Source organism: Ambystoma mexicanum, chromosome 2q (genome assembly GCF_040938575.1).
Source record: "Ambystoma mexicanum isolate Mex_15411 chromosome 2q, UKY_AmexF1_1, whole genome shotgun sequence".
In the NCBI taxonomy this organism is placed as follows: Eukaryota; Metazoa; Chordata; class Amphibia; order Caudata; family Ambystomatidae; genus Ambystoma; species Ambystoma mexicanum.
This window is the reverse complement of record NC_090924.1, coordinates 171,390,696-171,413,087: the sequence shown is the minus strand read 5'-3', so window position 1 is coordinate 171,413,087 and position 22,392 is coordinate 171,390,696. Positions and strand designations below refer to the sequence as shown.

General features: G+C 45.9%; 1 protein-coding gene across 3 annotated transcripts in view; it reads left to right on the top strand.

Annotated features, from left to right (window-relative positions):
* ALS2CL (ALS2 C-terminal like) overlaps nucleotides 1-22,392 on the top strand; it is a 757,501-nt gene that overhangs the window by 633,494 nt on the left and 101,615 nt on the right. For all 3 annotated transcript variants that reach the window (XM_069647086.1, XM_069647089.1, XM_069647088.1), the window contains 2 exons: nucleotides 10,561-10,603; nucleotides 13,888-13,949. In XM_069647086.1, coding sequence (XP_069503187.1) covers nucleotides 10,561-10,603; nucleotides 13,888-13,949 — 105 coding nt within the window. The remainder of the gene's footprint in view (nucleotides 1-10,560; nucleotides 10,604-13,887; nucleotides 13,950-22,392) is intronic.

Genomic DNA, 22,392 nt, shown 5'->3' with positions numbered 1-22,392 from the left:
AGTCAATGACATCGTGCATAGTTGAGTCTCTTTGTACAGTGTACACTCATCAGCATTTCTGCTAAGGGATCATACATTTAAGCAGCTAGCGAATATAACTCAAAAGGAAGTAAAAAAGACTAGCACAGGTTCTCATAAAGTGTTCATGTGGACATGCCAGGATTTGTGCAGTATGCATGTTTCACTGTGTGCAGTTTGGCAGAATTCTGCATCTCCTCTCATCTTTTGCTTTACACCAATGTACAATGGTTTCTGAATGTTGTTTTCCAGGATGGGTTACAACATCAAAAATGCATCTGGCATCCTCCAGAGTATATTTGGAAACGCAAGCAATGAAAAACACTAAGGGCCTCATTACGAATTAGGCGGAAAGAATGGCGGTAATTCCGCCAGGCAGATGTATCAATATCACTGAGCATCCTGGTGGAATTTCTGCCGAAACATGAGTAGGCAGGCGTGCGCACCACCCTTCAGCAGTAACTGTAATTCACAAATGGTAAATCTGGCAACTATCGGCAGAATTCCGGTTACCGATGTAAATTGTTGGAATTACCACCGAAGGCGAAGTCGTCATAACGCGAACAGGAAGCTCTCTGGTGGCCATCTTTAAAAAATCAATCCATTCTAAATCACCATTAAGGAATTGCCCTCCACTCCGAGTTGACATGAAAATCTTGTCAGGAGGCAAAATCAAGAGAAAGGTACCTGAAATGCAGCAAAACAAGCAGAAATTCACTGAGCAGAAGCTCAGTGTGCTTACGTAGCAGGTGATGGGGCTGCTGTATGGGTCACACAACTGCAAAATGTCCTAGCAGCGGGAGAACTCCATCTGGGCTGAAATCCAGGACAGTAGGACATGTCCCATGGGACAGTAAGGACATGCACAAGAGGTGGAACAACCTCAAAGCCTTAGTCTGTAGCCTTATCTCCAACCACCATCGGGAGACAGCAGGCACTATTGGAGGAATTGTAACCCCACTACAGGTGACTCCCTGGGAGGAAACGGTGAGCAGCATCCTTCACATGTTGGGCCTGGAGGGTGTTGAATCGGCAGAGGTCAGAGCCAGTAGCCAGCAATACCCCGTGAGTTCATTAGTTGATAATGGTCCCGCTGCACAAAACCTTCACAACTGTGAAGTGCATGACACAACAGTCCATGGTACAAAGAGGGGTCTGCCCTGACGTCTATAGTACTGGGGTCTACTTGTTGAATGTGGTAGGCCTAGATTTATTCTATTATGTCACATACATGCAGAGACATTCTAGATGTAGTAGTACTCATTAAATTTGAGAAATACAGACAAAAATAGGGTACAGCTTTTTTTAATTTATTTTGCTGTAAATGCATTTCATAGTCATGCATTTGTAATCTTTTTGTGATTTTTTTGTAAAACGGTCCAGTACATTAAGGGTAGTTAATATTCACAAATCCTTGATGTAACTGAGTTAACAACTAAGTTGAATTCATACAAAGCTAAAAACAATATGGTGCTTTGGAAATCAATGTATAACCACCACCTAAAGTGACAAGTGATAGTACAGGTACATAATACAAAATCCAACCAAGCAGACAACAATAAATGGTATAGCAGTTGGTTGTATGTAGCGAGGCTAAAGGGTGACCTACCACGTGGTCACAACAGTTCAAGCAAGGTACATGTTCCCAACTGTCCATGTGCACACCGAACCATCAAAAGGTGGTCTCAAATGAGCAAATAATCACAAAATAATCAAAATCCTGATTTTGAATTCCAAAAGTCCACTAGTCCAGGATGTGTCACAATCACATGGGTTACAACAATATAACGTATATTATCTCCATATAAAACATTAATTTTAGTACACTACTAAAATAAAGATGAAACAGATAACAATTAAGACAAACATGAATTATCAATTCTGCCTATGAGCACTAAACACATAATAAAGATACACAATTAAATTCACCAAAAAAAACAATAATGGAAAAATGAAAATATAATCAACTATTATACAACTGTCGACAGTATGTCCCAGTTGAAAACAGTCGACTAGCTGAGGTCACAAGACACTTTGTAGCTTTACGATAATATAAGAACCTTCCTAATAGTTAGTTTCAACAAATATGAGACCAACCTTCTGTCTTCCTCAGGACCTAAAATATAATTAAACACATGATGAAATACTCAGTGTTGACATCCTTAAGCATATTGTGAAGTGCTCATTAGATATAGGTATCGTATTATTCCCCCAAAATACATGACAGAGCTTGTGTTCTCAATCATATCTTTGAGGCTTGATCAATCTGCACCACGTAATCTATTTAAGCAGGTCAGAGCCGACCTTGTCCAATAGACGAATTGGATGGCTTCCAACATTAATTCAAGCATGAAACAATTCCGGGAATACCAGTTAGTCCATCGTTTGGAAGCAAATCAATTGAACTCTCTGTGTGTATCAGAGTAGCGTAGCTTGCACATGTGTCAGTAGCAATCAAATGATTTGCATTCAAACAATGGAGTGACTGGCATTGGAACATCATTTCACGCTTGAATTTATGTTGGAAGCCAACATTAATTCAATGTGTTTACCCACCCCCCTCGGGTGCTTCCTCTGGCTGCGGGCCATGCTTCTTGTTCTCCCTCGCTCTTCCTTTGTGCCTCCTCGCATCCTGTCTGGAGCTCTGAATCTACCCCATCTTCTCAAACTACTACTCTATCTCATACCCTTTCCTCTCACTAAGTCTGGAAGGAAGAAGTTCAATAGGGATATCCAGGTCTCAAACACAGGCCTCACTATCGTTGCTACCCACATCAGGGCTTCCTCCAGACAGACTCTCACGATATCCTCTTTGTTGTCCCCTCTCCAGACCTACGGACCCCTCATATGGTCTCTCATCTCTCTCCTTTCTCCTCCTCTCCCATTATTGGCAGCACCCTGTGGGAGGTCCTCATAGCCCCTTTCCACTCCTCCAAGACCATCATCAATGTCTATCTAAATGGTACCGTCATGGTCCAGGGCTCTCAGCCCAATCTCCTCCTGCTTGATAGGCCTCTCCAGCATCTCATCAATTGCCTCCCTTCTCCTGCCACTCCTAACACCTCTCTGGCCTCTCTGCCATCTCCTTCCTCCTACGCCACCTCTCTGGCACCCATCTCCTCCTCCGCTCTGGCCCCTATGCCACCTCTGTCTACTGCCTCTGCCCACTCTCGGGCCCTTCTACCGCCTCCACTGGGTGTACCGTACTCCTGCAACCAACCCCAGAATTCTTTTAAATGTGGCAAACTGTTCCACTTAGCTAGTCTAAATTCTCGCTCTGCTGTCAAACATTCCTCTGACATCTGCAACCTCCTTGAAGACCTGGATCTGTATGTCCTTGCTCTCACTGAGACATGGTTCATGGCCAGCTCTGTCACAAGTTTTGACACTCTCCTCCCTGAAGGCTACAAGATCCTCTCCGGGTCTAGAACCAACAGGCCCAGAGGTGGAGTGGCACTGACCTTTCCGGAATGGGTCCTTGCTTCTATCATTCCTACGCAGGCCTACCACTCCTTTCAATGCCTAGTCTGTAGGCTCTCTATCTCTCCTCGCCTCTCTCTGACTGTGGTCACCATCTACAGGCCACCTGGCCAGGCCACCCTCTTCTGAATGGCTGGCCTCTCTTCCTTCCTCCTTCCCTCAAACTCTCAACTTCTCCTCAGAGACCTCAACATCCACCTGGATGCAACCTATGCGACTCTCTCTCCCTTTCCACCTTACCCTCTGGTCTGACCCACTCTGCTGGACACACTTTGGATTTTCTCATCTCCTCAGACATCCCCTCTCTAACCCCCTCACCACCGCTCTCTCTTGGACTGACTACGTTCTACTCTCCTCTCACCTGAAACTTCTTGCCCCTCAAGCAAAGCCTACCCCAGCACTGCGACCTTCCTTCTCGGTCATCCCTCCATGAAGCTAGTGTAAATGGACGACATTGCCTCTACTTTCTCTGCTCCTCCTACTCCTACGGCTGATTGGCACTCTGACACAGCTCTCTCTAACCTGTATCTTTCTATCTCCAACACTCTGGACATCCTTGACCCTATCATGAGAATCCACCTGAAGCCTACCTCCAAGTGCAACTCTTGGTATGACTCTGACCTTGCCACCCTTAAACGCAAGTGCAGGGTGGCTGAGAGGATGTGGAGGGCTTCAGGCACATCCTGTGACAAACTTGCCTGCCCCAAAGGCAATACAGACTCTCTGTCCTCTCCAAGAAGAGGGTCCACATCCAAGCCTGTGTCTCTGCATCATCTAACAACACGGCCAAATTCTTTAAAATCTGCAATGAGCTGGACAATCCTACTGCAGTCTCCACCTCTCCTGTTCCATCCCAGGCCCTCTGTACAGCTCTGGCCTTGCATTTCACCACATACATTCTGTACTCACTCCCCCCTTCCTCTGCCTCTGCCTCTGCCTCTCTCAAGCCTCCTTTGGCCACCTCTCCCTCTCCTCTTCCCTTTTCCGCCTTTGCTCTGACAACACCTGACAATGTATCTAGACAAGTCTGATCTATGAAAGTATCACCCAAACAGGTGCTCCCCTGCTCCTCCAGAACCATCAAGGACCACACTGCCACCATCGCTCCAGCTTTGGCAGAATTCTGCAATCACTCTTTCTCCACCGGATCTTTCCCCTCTCTCTTCAAGCAGTCCCTTGTGCACCCGCTCCTAAAGAAAAGGCGTCTGCCAATTCTACTTGTCCGTCTCACTATGGCCTGATTTCTATCACTCCTTTCCTGGGCCAACTCCTGGAAAAGCTGGCCATCTCCCAGCTTACCCTCCACACTGAATCTGATGGCTGCCTCCATGACCGGCAGTCTGGCTTGGGAGCTGTCAGAGGCATGGAAACTGCTCTCTAACCTCTGACTCCAGCTCTGCTTCTGTCCTCATCCTCCTTGACCTTTCCTCCGCTTTCGACATGGTCAATAATGTCACAGTGATCAACAGATTCTGTGTGAACCTGGGCATCACGGATCAGGCCCTGGCGTGGCTTACCTCCTTCCTCCTAGACCGTCCCTCCCAGGTCCAACTTGAGTCCTTTCTCTCCACCACCTCTCTCTCCACATGTGGGGTCCCCCAGGGCTCTATCCTCTCATCCTGGCTCTTCAATGTCTATCTGGCCCCTCTGGCCCACCTGTTCTCCACCTTCTCTTCTAACTTTCAATGTTATAGGGATGACACTCAGCTTTCTTTCAGGCTTCCCTCAGCCTCCTCTCGCCCCTCGCTCATTCCTGACTGTCTATCCGCGATTCAGGATTGGTGCACCTCCAACGACCTTTGACTTAATGCCAGTAAGCCGGAGATCCTTCTCATTGGGAACCCTGGCCCAACTTTCCCTCTGTCACTCTGGCCACCCACCTTGGGCCCTCTACCCTTGCCTTCCTATGAGGCAAAAAACCTTGGCGTCATCTTCGACACCACTCTATCCTTCTCTCCTCACATCACAGACCTTGCCAAAAAGGACCACTTCCAGCTGCACATCCTCAAAGGCATTCTACCTTTTCTCACTTTCCCACAGAGGCTCACTGTCTCCAGAGCCCTGGTTCTCTCCAGGCTGGACTACTGCAACAGCCTCTTCCTCAAATGCCTACCTCTACTCTTCACACCTGCAACTAACCCAAAACAGGACTGCAAGACTTATCCTCGGCCTCAAGCCCAGGGACTGTATTTATCCAGCCCTGAGATCTCTCCACTGGCTCCCGGTGACTGCAAGGATCAAGTTCAAGATCCTCTGCATCGTCCACAAGGCTTTCTGGGGCCGGAGCCCGCACTACATCCAACTCTCTCTTCTGAAATACGTTCCTTCTAGAGCCCTTTGCTCAGCACCTTCAACTCCCTGAGGGTCAGACGCTTCTCCAAGCAGAGATTGGGCGGTAGATCTCTCTCCTCTGCAGGTGTCTCCCTCTGGAACAGCCTGCCTACCCCTCTCAGACTGGAGCCGGACCACCTGAAGTTCCGGAAGCAGCTCAAGACCCTCCTTTTCTCTTCCACCTTCTGTCTCTCACTCCCTTGCCAATTTACCTGCCTGCTGCGTCGACTGGTTGCTTGGTTCCCTTAGAATCCCACTGGGTATCATGCTCCTCCACAACCAGTCTTCCTTTACACTGCCTCCTGGCCTACCACACTCTTAAGGGCTATAAATGTAACCCCTACAGCCCCCTGCCTCCTTACACTACCTAGAGCTGTGCTGCCTGGCTGCACTTATACAGAGCCATGCCACCCTGATCACACTTTTCTCTTTCCTCCCCCTTGCACTTCTCCCCTCTCCCTCCCTTTGCAATTCTATTGTCACACTTGCATGATCTGAATGACACAAGGCCTAGTAGGATCATTTGTCTTGTCCTCCCTTTGTCTGCCCTCCCTTGTCTTGTGGCACCTAGAAACACTTTTGTACAGGCACTCTTTAAATGCCACATCATATCATATCATGCCGGGTGTCTGGAATAGGTTGGCCATTGCCCTGGAACATCTGTATCGGCGTGGGCCAGATGTCACTGCCAACAACACCCTAATGAGCTAGAGGGTACAGGAATTGGCTAAGCATATGTCTGCCACACAAGAGGCCATGTCCAGGGCCATCACCCTCACAATGCAGCAACTGCGGGGCAGTGAACCTGCAAGCTCCTTGTCTGCCACACTAACTGAGGGATCAGTGGCAAGCACACCACCAAAGTGCTTGCAGAGCTGCGCATGTCGTGCAACCATGCCAACACATAAAAGAGAGCAGAGGAGATGGTAGTGACAGTGAAAGGTAAATGTATAGTAAGGGGGGGGGGTTATATCTGCTTTGATAAATAGCTGTCAATGATGTCCTGCCAGAAAATGCATCCTTTCCTAAATTCCTCAGGTCTATTGTGAGGTTCCCTGTCCAGACCTGCATCTTCTTCCCCATCTGAGTTGGGGCGTGCAAGGTCGTCATCTGGAGGCATGGGTATATTCTGGCATATGTTGTACAGCATAGTGCAAGTGACATCAATCTGGCAGCATTTACCGTGCTCTTGCCAATGTACTCTCCCCTCCCCCGTGGCCCCTGACCCCTCTCCTCTTCCCTCCCCCTAGCACTTGCATGATCTGCATGACACAAGACCTAGTAAGATCGTTTGTTTTGTCCTCCATCCATCTACCCTTCCTTGTCTTGTCGCGCCTAGACACACTTGTGTACAGGCACGTTATAAATGACTTATCATATCATATCAATCTTTCCTAATTTTTCTAGAGTGTACATTAGTGCCACACCTGTCTGGTGGAGGCACCTAAACCTTCCCTTGAGTAGCCCAAACGTGCATGTCCTTATTTGTGCCTCATTGTAGTATGTCAACAACACGGTTGCACCAGATAGCCCGAGTCACTCAAAGCAGGTAAGTAGTAGAGTGTTCACCATTACTGTTTTTATTATAAATGCTAATTTCATTCACTATTGTGCCTGTGGCCTTTGTGTGCTCAAAAGCCTGTAGGGAGGACTCCCTGTACTGTCCGGTGGTGGAAGGGTTGTAGTGGCTGTGAGTAGCACATGGAGGAGTATGCAGTATGTTCTCAGGTGTCTATGTGCCCAGCGTTAATTGGATTATTTGCCATGGGCTAATGAGTGCCACATGGAATATGATAAATATTCTATGATTGTAGTTTCCTCACATGATCTCATGCCTGTCTCCATGTGTGTCTCTGTTCGGCATCATCATTAGATGTCAGACTTGCCCAAGAGCCAGGTATGCTGTTCTTGGTGTGCGTCAATATATGCAGGGAAGGTGTTGCTCCTTAGGACCATGGAATCATGTTTGGAACCTAGGAACCATACGCAGTAGTAGCTGATGGTCAGATCCGCATCACAGGTCATCTGGATGTTCATGGAATGGAACTGGTTATGATTCCTGTATACAGGCTCCACGGGGGGTAGGGGCACAGATGCCACATGTGTGCAGTCAAGTGCTGCAATGACATTAGGGAAATGGGCGATGGCATAGAATCTTGCTTTTGCTGCATGCACCTGGACCTAGGTGGGAGCAGCGAGATGTGTCAATGGGCATGCCTCATGAGTTCGTCCAACAATTGTGCCAGCATTATTGAGAATGTTGGCTGGAACATTCAATGCAGCATCCCCGCAGTCTATTGGAATGTGCCTGTGGCACAGAAGTGTAGGATGGACACTAGCTTCAGTAGTGGTCGGATTGCAATTCGGATGTGTATGGCGCTCCGGAGATCTGCCTCCATGAGGTAAAGCAGAACTCCTATGATGTTCCTGTCCAGGCCATACAGCAAGACCAATTGTCCATCAGTCAGAGCCCAAGGGGACGGATTGACACGTGGTATGGCCGGTCTCTGCAACACACGTCTCTGCTGTCTTTGTGCTGCATGTATCCTTCCATGTAGTGGCCTTGCATGCTGCTGGAGCTCAATGGCCATCAGCAGGTTATGGATGCTGTAATTCATTTCTGGTTGTGGATGTATGTCGTTTGGGGAGGGTGTGGGCCTTAAATACACTATAGCAAGCAAGTATTGGCCTCATCTGTACTTGATTCCCATCACCTGGATGCTTTTATCTCCACCTTTTGGGTTGAGATAACTGCACTGCATACTTGGTGGAATTGTCGCCAATTTCTGGCAGTATTTCGGCAGTATTTTCACTTATAATATGGCAGAATTATCATTTGTGCTTCTGGCGGTAATTCCTCCAGCAATATTTCTGCTGGGGCTAATTCAGCAGGCGGAATTAGTGCTGATTGTCAGTCTCCTGTAATTCGCAGAGTGGTAAAAGAGGCCGTAACATTTACTGCCACTTTTACCACTTGCTGGCAGACTCATAATCAAGGCCTAAATAACTATTTGAGAAGTTGTAAAATTTGATGACATAAACTATACTTCAACAAATCAATAGAGATAAGAAAATACTACGTTAGAAAAAATATGTTACTTCTGAAAAGTCTTCTCTCGGTGGTGTTGGGAGCAGAGGAGGGCTGGCTGCACCCTTGTTTAAATTGACACTTTGCAGCTATTCACACGTGTGGAGGAGGTGACGAGGATCAGCTGGCAGCTCCAGTATTAAAAACACTCCCCTGTTGAAAAAAGTAAACGAAATTAATGTCAGCTCGAAACACTAGCATACATTTAGAGGGAGCTGGAACAGATTCGACATGGCTGCCAGCTGCAGTATATTTGTTGTTTGTTTCATTGTTGTGCCACCAGCACTGCCCCAGCACCCCTACCTAATCTCTGTTCCACCTGTGTCCGAGGCATAAGGGGAGTGAGGAGTGTCTTGTAAGAGCAAACATCAAAGTAAGCTTTTGTTATGAAAACGAGTCAGTGCACCACAGAAGGGTTTATATTCCTTATAAATCCTTGTAATTCAGTGACGGGGCCTGTTACGTTGCACTTTTTCGTGAACAGGTCCCCACCACCGCATTTTCTTGATTTGCATGGCAGAATGCAAAAAGGAGGGTAAAAAGGCAGAGTACCCATTTATATGCCATCCTTTTGCACACTGCCGTGAAAATGAAGTAAACGCTGCCTGCCATGCATGAATGGCAGGCAGTGTTTACAATGGATTTCTATAAAGTCCGCCTGGTTTTTGCTGGTGCAGAAAGCAGGCGGACTCCATAGTATTTGTATGGCAGAGAGGAAGGTAGTGGTGGAAACGGTCTACCGCTCCTCCCTGCCAAACAAATTAATGAAAATGAGCCATGATTGGAATCTAGTGCGTAAAAACCTTACACACGGTTTTTACGAATTAGATTCATGTTACGAGTTCATCGAAAATGAGCTCCATATTGTTCTTGGCTCGATCTCCAGTGTAGACGAATGAACATTTACCTATTAGATTACATTATATGTCTTATAGTTCTTCTCACTAAATGAAGTATTGTCTTTCATTTTGGTGGAAAATGACATCATAAACCCACAGAACACACATAATCCAGTTTCAGAACAACCGGAATCACGCGTTCCATCATGAGAAAAAGATCTGTGCCACATTACCCTGTCACCTAAAAATCCCGAAGTAATGCTTTCCTTTTCAACATCTATGTAGCCAGCAGTCTTGCTGCTCTCACTCTACAGGATAAACAACCTTTGACTCTCTAGATGTTTTGGACCACAACTTCCATCATCCCTAGCCAGAATCACGCGGTTACAGGTTTGAGCAAAGGCAGAGTCGATTTCACTTCTCATCCTTTATTCAATCAATTAAAGGAGTACCATGGAGCTGGATGACACTGAAAGTGGATATTTTTATGAGGGGTTTGTCTTCTATTAGGGAAAGGGCAAGGTACCTCTCTGTCCCTATACACCCGATTTTAGATGGTAGAGGGCTGGCAGAGTGATCTTACGTGCAAGAGAGATGGGGAGGATGAAAAGCATTAGTTTAGGATATGTCTTCGTGAGTCTCTCTTTTATGTGTCTTTTGTATATATACAGCCCAAGCCTTCTCTATGTGATTGGTCATTGGAAACTTTAAGACAGAGAAAATGACAAGGGAGATTGACAGAAGAGAGTGGGAATCGATTATTTGTACAGCTCTTGATACTTTCTTTTTTCATTTTCATTTCAGACATTTTTGGCCTCTGAAAGATCTCAGATTAACAACCAATCAGGTGAGAAACCAACCAGCGGCAAATGGTACATGTCAGATTAATGAATACTGCAGAGGAAGATGGTGACCAACGTAGAGGTGTGTGTTTATGCCACCCTTGTTGCCGACAGCAGCACAGATACCACACAAGTCCCTAAGATACTCCTGGACAGAGTCAAAACCACTGCAGACATAGAAGCGCAAATGACTTCAGAAGTAGGCAGAGTAGAACTCTTCTTACATATGATGAAAGCCTTGTGCAGCTGCCTCTCCCCTGCCCCCCAACTCTCTTATGGACAAGTAATGGAATACTTCCTCTTTGCCCCTCTTCTCCAATCACCGCTAGCAGGAGGATTCATGGATCATCAGTCAAAGTTCAATTGGACCAGCTCACCCCGCTTGGTAAGAAGGCCAGGGTATGTTTTTAGGGCCAATGAGTCACCTCCATGGTTTTCTTGTTGTCTGCCCTATGGCAAGGTCCTCTGGCCTGGTTCTTTGAACCACCGAGGTAGTGGCTGGGCGCCAACATGAGCCAATTGTATGTTGGGCCTGGGGATGGTATTGGGGAAGATCCTTTTGCCACCTTACCTTGGCCCCCATCACATGGTACAGTCACAGTGCCTTACCGCAGGCCATTCATGGAGATCTATCCCTACCTAATGCATTAGTCCACTCGTTCACAATAATTCTGGAAGCCCTACCCCTGCCCATATACCTGGTGAGACCCTACCAAATGATAAGGCACTGTGTCCCCAATTGAGATAGCCTTTGGTTCTCTTAAAACAAATCTCCATTTAGAAAAAGCTTTCCACTCAATAGACACCAGTAGCTTGTATTGTAACATTGTAAAAAGTTCACCCAGAACATCAGGGAAGTCATTTCAACACTTTAAATGGACTTTCGATGAGTCGGGGAGTCCCGCTCCAACAATTTTGCAAGTCTGTGCCTTCATGACCAATGATTATATCAGAGGGAAAACACAGTTAAATAACCATTTTCTGTCACCTCAGAGTTTCCCTGCTGAGAATACCATGTTGCAGTTTCCTCAAGCACACAGACCATATACTAAACTAAAGTTTGTAAAGTGCTTACCCTGTGTATTTCCAGTATTGAATTCAGAGTCTGGGAAAGCAAAGGCTCCCAGTACTGCACAAGCAGCATGGTGGAGGTTCACAGAGGCATTGCTGGCTTCCAAGATGGTTGACAGGACAATCGCCACCCGCCTAAGCCCAAAACATCCCCAGGTACACTTGGGGACAACCACCAATCCAAGCCTGCAACCAGTTACAAGCCACACATGCAGACCCTCACTGAAAACCCCACTCAGGGGGAGGATTGGGCACATTATACAATCACCCAGGTGCAGGCAGATAGTGTGGGTTTCAGGAGGCTCATGTTTGGAGAAGGCTGTAGGCAGATTAGTGGAAGCAGCGCCCAGTGGGATAGAAGAGACTAGCAGCAGTGGAGAGCACGAAGAGTGGTGAGAGCTAAAACAAGGAAGGAGAAGGGAGTAATATTAGGAATTGTGAATGAACAGGAGGAGTTGGTGGGAGTTAGGAAGGTGAAAGAATAAGTGCTAACATCAAGTGGAGACATTGGACAGAAGGAGGAAGTGTCAATCAAGAAGGTAAAGTAGGTGCCAGTAGCATCAAAAAACAAGAGTTGACAGAAGGAGCTGGTGGGAAAGAAGAAACAGAGGAGGAGGTGGCAACAGCAGAGAAGAAGAAAGGACTGGAAGATGTGGTTACAGGTAAGGGTTTGACAGAGGTGGCAACATCAGAAGGAGGACAGATCCAGGAGAAGGAGGGGATAATATCAGGACCCAGACGTGGAAAGGAGGTGGTAGGACACAGGATGCAGAAGCTGTGGTAATCCCAAATTCCAAGTGGAGGCATGAATATCAGAGGCTTGGAGTGACAATAAAGAGTACCATAAATGAAAAGAGTAGTATGAGGGAGGTGGGAGCAGGTGTACCACAATTTAGAGGTGATAAAAGAGTGGTGGTAGGAGATGTCATAGGGAGTTCAGGAGCGCAACAACAGGAGGAGGAAGCAACATTCCTTCAGGTGGAAGGACATAGAAAATGAGACAGGAGTGAAGGAGAGATCGAGAAAGGCAAGTACCTATATAGCAAGAACAGGAAGGTTCCAGTGGGCCATGCAACATCAGGCAGGATCAGACAGTTGGAGGAGGAACGAGACAGGAACAGGGATGTCATAGTAAGGTCAAAAGGAAGGGAGAGAAATCAAGGAATGTTCATGCAGACAGAGGGACCCCTCTCTAGATCTCCCACCTGGCTGGGACAACTGACCCATTTGCTCACTGAATTGTTTTGCAGAATCAGTTGTGGAGTATGGGACCCTCGAAAGCCCACAACTAGCTCAGACAGAAGAAAAGGTATCAGGTCACCCTTAAACTCACAGCACCAGAGGAAAGGAGGTGAAGCAATCTACTTTGAACTGTAGGGACAACAACATTTATCCGAGAACCCCAAAGGCTTAACTATCTACATCCAATGGAAGAGAGGCATTTGGGAGGTGGCCATCCTGTTCATGATTTCTTTATGAAATATCCCGGCTCTGCCTATAAATTGGCCCCTATTTGTACACTGTCATAGAAAGGGTACAACAACATTTTTCTTTTCCTCTGTACCGTACCATGATGCTTTTTCTAGTCTCTACACCCTTTCTAATACCCTCAAGTTAATAACATATTTCCATTGTCCTCTTTCACTGTTTTGCATTAACATTCCTTCATTACTCTTCATTGTTTGGCGATGCTACCACATGTGTTATAGAACCTGAACTGGGGTTGTTGCTGATACTCCATAATTTGGGCAGAGAATACTACTGTATGAATTTGGAAAACAGACCAATCCGTGGATGCTAGGTTTGGTGATCAATTTAATCGTTGTCATGGAAAGAAGAAGAGAAGAAAGTTCATATATTAGAGAGAGAAGACAAAAGTATATTGAGATGGCATTGCATTAGTCTTGTGGATTTTTACTTTTCTGATGAGGCCAGGAGTGGATAAAGGGAATGGTCCGTCTTCCATGGGTTTCCACTTGCCATTCCAACGAATGTCACCTCACTACGCTCCCCCTGGTTACTTTAATACACTTCAGCAAGCACAGATCCTGCATTTCAGAGCATATTTTTACTCAAAAAAAATATACTAACTTTGGCAGACATGGCTACTTCCAGACTGGCGCTTGGTGCGAGGGCTACACGAAAACAGTATGTAAAGGGCGGGTAAAACACGAACACGGTCATGATATAACCGATGCAAACTATTTTCTGCTTTCAGAGGCACTCCCTCGTCAGAGACCGGTGCTTCCTCTCCGCTACTGAATGTCTTCAGAAGATAATGTAAGTACCTTTCCAAGATACGTTTAATTGGAGTCTGTTATCCTGAAAATAAAATCTGAGATCACGATAAAAAAAAATAGAATGAAAATAGAATGAAAATAAAATTGGAGAAAGACATTGCATTGCAGTAAAGTTATTTAAGGGAACGTTTTAATACTGCAAATGGCCTCATGAGGATAGAAACCCATAACACGAAGAGCTAAAATGGCGGGAAAGGATTAGATAGCATCTACACCAAATGAAATAATATCACATATGGTATATGGAATCATACAAAAATGTCGACTTTACGACTGCGCCCCTGCAGTCACTGCGACTTTGGGAGCACGCAAAATAACAACTCCCATTACTGTGCCCAAGCAGAGCAGGGGTTGCGGAGGTGTCCCCCGCTCTGCTTGGGTGCAGTAACGGGAGCAAGGGGTTGCGGGGGTGTCCCCCACTTACCATTGTGGTAAGCGGGGGCAAGAAAGTAAATAAGAAAAACAAAAAAAGATAAGCACTGTTTAGCGTCAGCTCTGACCCACATTAGTGGGGAGAACTGAAGCCGCAGGCATAGCAGGGTGTAGGGGGCACACACAGAAATGTGCCGCCGTAAAGGTAAGTGGGGCGGGGGGGGTCAGTAAGGCAGAATGCGGTCAGGGGGATGCGGGCAAAGTGATCTATATTATCACTGAGCTGCGCCATAATTGGCGTCACCATTTTCGTTGGCTCAATTACGGGCGGCGCAGTGATTCCATAGATTCTGCTATATTTGTGTAATCATTAATATACAAAGGTAAATTGCAAAAAATGTATATATAGCCAAAACAATGAAAATAAAGTATAATAAAGACACAGCTATCAGGGTCAGGGTGAAGCGCCCGATGCCTCTTCACAGAGAAAACGGTTAGGGGCTCAGGGTGAAATTAATTCTCTCAACCCCTCTCTCCAACCCCGCGACTGAGATTAAAGGGAAAATGAAATGCAGGCATCAGGAAAACCAGGCGAAACAGGGGCACAAACACCCAAGAAAGCAATTTGGCATAGTTTCAACAGAAATGTTTTGAGCTGGCTTTCTTGAGAAAAATAAACTGCCAGACAAACACTTATTCAAACCACGACATTTCGCTAAAAGGCTTCTATGTGTTTAAAATGTTATTGGGCTGTACCTATAACCTTCTTTATTGTGTTGATAGCCACATGTACTGCAATTACCTGTTCTCTGTGCTGTCCTTACTCCATTCTCCTGTCCCACCACCATCTGCTTTATATGTCCATGTATCACTATGTTGTCATTGTTAACCACTTCAGTGCCTTGTACACAAATCGAGTCGTCCTAAATGGGGGAGGAGGGGAGGGTCGGCGATTACTATGTCCTCTCTTACCTTAGCTACTAAGGTGTAACATTTTGGAAAATGTACTAGAACTGTTAATCCATCTTGTATTCGAAAAACTCTGTGTACCGCTGTTGAACTGATGTACCATGTTTTTGATGGACCCAGTATTCTCCTGTCACTTCTACAAAAGTGCTGGCCAAGGAAAAGGGCAGAAATGGGTAAGGTTGAGGCACTGGCTCAAAGAAAAGTGGAGAATGAAAAGGCTAATGCCCGGGCTAGGGTGAAGGAAAGCATGAGCCTCTCACTGATACCCAAAAGACAATCCAGAGAGATGGCGCGGGCACTAGCCCAGGGAGAAGACAAAGTGGAAGAGTGACCGAGGCAGTACCCCAAAAGGAATTTTTCATAGTGTGGTGACATTCCTAAAACGAATCAACATCCAGCCAAAGCACATAAAGCGCATTACCTAGAATTCTCTGTACACGCAAAGTCCCCATGTTGTGTTATCAATATCAGCTTTCACTTCCCAAATATAGTCGAAAAGGATGTTCCTTTATCCTTCTTTGCTCAGCAGGGGTAACAGTAGCAGAGCGATCATGACTTGCTCTCAGTAGGGGGCAGGGTAGACAAGAAAGCAAAGTACCACACTATTATTTAGAATTATGAAATGACCAGAGAAATCTATATTTTAAATATACTTTGTACATTTTATTTGGTTTACCTTCTAGGAGACAAAGTGTCCACTGTTCGAGTGGATTGTTCTTTAGTTCGCACCCAGGCAAGACAGTTTAGCCAATCATAAACATTCTGCGCCCCCGGTTCCAGTCCCCCAAAGCGCTTCCACGGGTGTCATCATTTTATTTATTTTTTTAATCGGGGGAGGCAAAAAGGGGCCTCTCCCTGTTGTCTCCCCAACTCCCCACACTGCCAAAATAAACCCAACCCCTTGCCCACCGCCTCCCTCCCTCCCCACTTACCTGCTGGACCAGAGTTTTGTTCTGCAGTCCCAGCGCTCCTCCCGTCTCCCACCATAGAAATGGCGGTGGGTATCTTTATAAAACATATGTATTTATTGTTTCTCTCAGGCGATTGGCTGTGAGTTAAACCCTGAGATGTGAATGGCTTTATTGGCCCACAGCCCTCACACAGGCCTGAACGCCATAACTTGGGCTGGCAGGCCGTTACTGGCCATGCCCCCTCCCCTCCACTGCAGGTCATATTCTGACCCTGTCAGAGTGAACTGCTAAATCCAAGTCAAAAAGTCATCTTTGAATAAAGAATGTATTAGTAGAGTGTGCCCTTGCGTTACCTATGGACCTGTAACTGAAGGTCCAGAGTTCGGCCTCAGAAAAAACAAGGAGACATGGGCACTTATGATTGGTTGCGCAGGATACCGTTTACCTATAAACATTGGTCAATGCTAAATATAAATATATTATAGTGTGTAGTGGTCGACGCTCTATAGTTAAGAATGCTAATAACTTTTGACTTGCATGACTAATTTGGCTGATATTTTGCAAAGATAATGTGTGTCATGCCCCCCGCCCAGAATCCCCAGAATGGAAATGTTGGGAAATATTTCTGAAAAAATGAATAAAGTTATTAGGAAAGTAAATAAACACTGTTTTCGGCCTACTCCCGTTCATTTTCCCAAAGAGTAAAAAACATTTTAATCACGCCGAAGTACCAAAACTACTGAACATAAATGGACCAAATAAGGAACAACTTGGGCACAAACCATTGACTACATTTGTGGTACAGGTTTGGGGTTATTCCATCCAGTAGTTTTTCAAATATTTGACGGAGAAGGGGGTGCCCCCTTCTCCCAAAATTATAGCTATATCTTCCATGGTGCTTTGCAGCAGAGAGGCTTTTCAGAGATGATGAGCTGCCTTTTTTGTTGTTGCTTGATGCAAGCTATCACCGCAGTAATATCAGATTGGGGTTGAAAGCCTGACATTTCCTGAAAATAACTTTTGGTTTTCTCTCGCCTGAGAATTTCAGCCCCAGGTTTCCAACCCACCCCTACCCCCAACCCCCTACTTACCCTGCGACAGCACACTTCGCTGTGTGCCGCCGACTCGTTGTGTCCCTGCAATGCCTGTTCCCTGTCACTTCTGTGATCAGGTTCCGGCGCCGCAGGGCCCTTTCCTTTAAACAAAAATGTTTTTACTCTTTTTTCGGGACCGACTGCCGGCGCGGGGGACACCACCGCAGCCCCTGCCACTGAATGGGGGATTTGGTCAAACTTTTCGGCAGTTTGGAAAATTTTGAACAGCCAAAATGCGGCCAAATCTCCCATTTGGTCTTTTTTTTCTCTGGCTTTTTGGAGGTGGTCTGCTGAGCAAGTTACAGTTAAGACGTTTTCACATTTATTGGGGGAATTTGGGGCTATTCTCGTGAGATTACCGCGGTAATAACAAAAGACTTGTTCGGAAAGGAAAATGCGTCACATGAACTAAAAAGAGAAAGGGAGTAATGGGAGGGGGGCATGGAGGTAATACAGGAATCAGCTGTGGGTACTTTTAATTTTCGAGCGTTATCGCAGTCATTTTCGGGGGATTATCGGGGAAATGGAAACTCAGGGGAAAGAAATTAATTGGGGGACATCTGGTGTGATCACATCTTCAGGGGGAAATGGGCACTTTGTGCCTGTGGTCCTGGTCAGTGGGCCCCAAAGAAACCCATTGGTTCAACATGTACAGTGGCCATGGCCAAAAGACATGGCCACTGGCCATGGCCGAAAGCCATGACGAGTGGGCTTGAAAGAAACCTATAGGTGTAACATGAACAGTGGCCACAGCTGGAGGCCAGGGCTAGTGGCCTTTGAATACATTATTGTATAAGACAACCCTTGAAACTCATTGACAAAACATTAGTTATGGGGCAGTTAAGATGATCAGATTTAACGCAACAAAACCCTTGAAATTCAGTTGATGTGGGAAGTGATGATCATCATAACTCGACATCCCCCCTGTTACAAAGCCCGTGAGCACATACCTAAGAGATGGGATTCACACAATGACAAACAAAATTAGAGGCCCGCAAGATAGCTCAGTGGGTTGAGAGCGCGCTGCTGTGATCTGTATGTGATCTGGAGCTTGCCGTTTTGAATCCTGGAAAGGCCAACTCAGCGTTTCATTCTTCTGAGGTTGATAAAGGAGTACCATCTCCAGTTGGGTGATATTATATGTATATGTGTTCTATGTAAATCTCTTAGGTGTGAGTGCTAAAGCACTATATAAATAAAACATGATTAGGTCCCAGGGGTCATCAACAGGGGGACACTGATTTTTTATTTATTTTTTAAATTTTTTAAATTTATTTGCATTTTTAAAGCGCTCACACAGCCCTGGGGCATCGAGGCGCTGTTACAGAATTGTGTTGTTGTTTTTCTTAGTTGCATATTTATAACGCGCTTAAATACCCAGAGGTTTCTGGGTATTTAAGTGAGAGTTAAGATGATCATCACTTCCCACATTTGATGAATTTAAATGGTTTTGTGCGCTAAATCTGATCACCTTAAAAAAAAAGTGTGTTTCTGCACATAAGGGTGGATTCATGTGCAATGCTTGGTTGGAGTTTGCATTTAAAAATACGGTCCATTTACAACCATGGTATTCTTACACATCAGTGTTACTCTGTATTGATTGAACATTCACCATAATGATATGCTCTAATACCTTTATCACTGTGTTATAAAAGCAATTCCCTAAGCAAAGAAGACATTTGAGTACTCCAATTATGACTGTACACCTATCCACTAACGGATATAACATACATAATAAGGGTCAGTTTCCGAAGTCAACGTATCAACATATGGCAGACGACTTACTGTCATTATGACAAATCAAATGGTAGGCCTAGACCATTTCAAATAGTAAAGACCAGAGCAGGGGGCCTGCAAGGGTCAACAGCTGTAGTAAATTGGACTTAAGTTGCTCTGGGGCCATTCACGCTATTTAAACTAAACAGCAAAGAAAGACAGTGTTCTTCGCCACCAGAGGCCAATATTCCAAAAGGGAGTTCTTCATGGTTCTGTGGCCCGCCCAGCTGTAGCCCATGCAGTTCTGGTTTGTTGAAAGCCAGTACGAACCTAGGAGGAGAACAGACGAGCAAAGGAGGCTACAGTTGAGCTTGTGAGACTGAACCTGGGTTCTGGGAAACTGCAACAAGGCAGGTCTCCATAGTTGTAGAGATGAACACCGGGACACCCGAGAAGCATCTTGCAAGTCATTTGAAAGCTGGCGTACCAGAAGTGGAGAGAACGAAGGTGGTGGCGTCATCTGTAGTGGGTGGACCATTTGGTCCGAAAGCTGCACTCAAACCACTTACCATAGCCTAACACGAGGCTGCATAGTCGAATGTGTGGAGAGTACAAGAGATTGTGGTGGTGGTGGTGTGACCTGTCGTGGATGGACTGATCGGTCTGACAACTGGGCCAGCAGTAACCAGCCGTGAAGAGAAGCAGGCTCAGAAGTAGCATTGAAGAATAAGAAGAAGCAGAGAGAGCGAACCCGCAACCCCTGGCAAAATCGGTGGAGAGTTCCATTGGAGAAGGTAACAGGAACAAAGATAATTCTGGGAGGGAGCTGGGAAGCTTTGAGATGGTAAATTGTGACAAAGCAGAGAAAGTAGTGAATCACTTTGTACCACAATTCCCTGGGAAGTTCTGTAAGAGTGTGGGACTGGACAGTCAAAGAGGGACTCAGGGGGCCATCTTCATCGTCCCAGTGGGGGCAAGTTGAAGAATATAAGGAAATTGGAATGTGTTAAAAGCTAATTGAGAGAACTACAAGTTTTGCTGAAAACCATGTGGAACATTGGTGAATCAACTAGGAGAAGGGAGTCGTTCTCCTAGCCCAGTGAGACCCCCGGAGAACTGTCTCTGTTGTGGAAACCTTGGAACTTTCATGATCCTTTTGTTTTGGGAGACTTTTATATCCAGGAGAAGGGAGCCATTCTCCTGGGTCAGATAAGGGGCCTCATTACACGGTAGGCGGTAAGGGCTTACCGGTACCGGTATTTTACCGGTACCGGTAAACCCTTACCGCCTTACTATGAGGTCCCTTTGCGGGTTGGAGAATTTAACGCCTGCTTTTTGCAGGCGTTAAAAACCAACCCGCAAAGGGACCAGGGAGCTAATTACGGTACCGCAATTTGCGGCACCGTAATTAGCGCCTTCCCCATTCCCATAGAGCCCTATGGGGCACAAATGGGAATGAGGAAGGGCAATGGGGGAAAGGGGAATTACCGCCCCGCCAACCTTGGAATAGGGCGGTAATTCCCCTTTCCACCAAGGCGGTGCCGGTATTTTACCGGCATGGACCAAGGTGCTAATAGCACCTTGGTCCACCGCCATCCGTGTAATGAGGCCCAAGATCTTTAACTTACTTTACGTATGGTTTATTGTAAGGATAGGGATAGTGTAGGATATTTTGACCAAGATAGAGCGTATTGATTTGAACACTACTGCCCAACTGACCTACCCAAGTTTAGTTTATTTAGGTTGGGAAACCACCTCTAGTTTAGGGATAGATAGGTTTGGTTTTCCGTTAATAAACGTTTATAGCAACCTCTACGGTACCACTTGGTCAATCTCTTTGTTCCTTGTCGCCCCAAAAGGCAGTACGGTTAAGTGGAAGGGCTGTAAATGTTGCAAGAATTCTCAAGTGTGGACACAAGTTGGCCTACATTCAGTGCTTGGTTGGAGTCACTGCACATGTAGATGTCAAGGTGTGTGTGCATGAAAATGTGGCCTGTCAGTGAAAATCATACGGTGACAGATACAGTGCAATTTCAATGCACATGTGCGACATACTGGGAAATCTAAAGGTGAGGGCAGCTTACCCAGATACTTCACCTGACAAGGAAGAGTGAGGTGGGGTAAGTGGTGGACTGTGACAAAGAAGACTGAAGTTGTGTACCTGGAGACTTTGATGAGGAAGGATGAGGTGGGGTAGTTGCGAACTGTGGTGAGGAAGAGTGAGGTGGTGGTAGTGGGGGACTTTGATGAGGAAGAGTGAGGTGGAGTTAGTGGGTGACTGTGACAAGGAACAATGAGGGAGAGTTAGTGGGGGTCTGTGATGAGGAAGAGTGAGTTGGTGGTAGTTGGGTACTGTCACAAGGAGGAGTGACTTGGTGGCAGTGGGGTATTTCTATGAGAAAGAGTGGTGTGGTGGCAGTGGAAGACTGTGACAAGGAAGAATGAGATCATGATAGTGGTGTACGGTGATAAGGAAGAGTGAGTTGATGGTAGTGGGGGACTGCAATGAGTAAAAGTAAGGTGGTGGTAGTGGCTGTGGGATATATTTACACACTCAGCTGTACTCCCTTCCATACTTCCATAACCAAGCTGCACTTCAGCAGAAGCAGCAAAATGGCTGCGCTGGCTCCTGTGAGCACCACTGCCTCACACCAGAACTGCGTTGTCAGCTACAAAATGATGGATGCACCATCTTGTCAAGCACCTATTGGGCTGGATGGAACAAGGGGGAACACTGAAAATACCTGCCAGTGTGTTCTTACATGTACAAAAGAAGGGGAGTGAAAAAGCAGCGCTGTTTTGCTGCAAGCCCAAAGTTCCCATTGAAAAACAGAAATATTTACATTTAAAAATGATGCCGCTCTGATGCTCTTTTTCCTCTGTTACTCATCACAATACTTTTATTAAGGGACCTTGCTATGCCCCTATACATTCACATTGTGCTCTAAGCAGACAAGAACAGTATCCCTGAATGACAGATCTGAAGAAATCAAAACAAGCTTTCCTTCAGCTACACAGGAAATGCTTTCCTTTTTGGCTATGAAATGTCAAGGATCAATGCATCAAAAAGGCCCTGGCTCTGGGCCTATGTCAATTTCAGTGCATCTGTGTTTTAACCCATTGCAGCATACAAGAAGCTAACTATGGCTACAAAACAATGTGGGAGTTCAGATGGAAGAGAAAAATCGAATTTGCAAGGAAAATGTAGTCACCACACGTTTAAAATGTACTTTTGCAAACTAAGAAAAATACTGTCTTAAAAGTGTATGTTGGATAAGACCCTGCCCTTATCTAGCAATGTGAAGGGGTTTTGTGCTTTGAAACATATATGGGGGATCGATCTTATTCAACAGGCTTTATT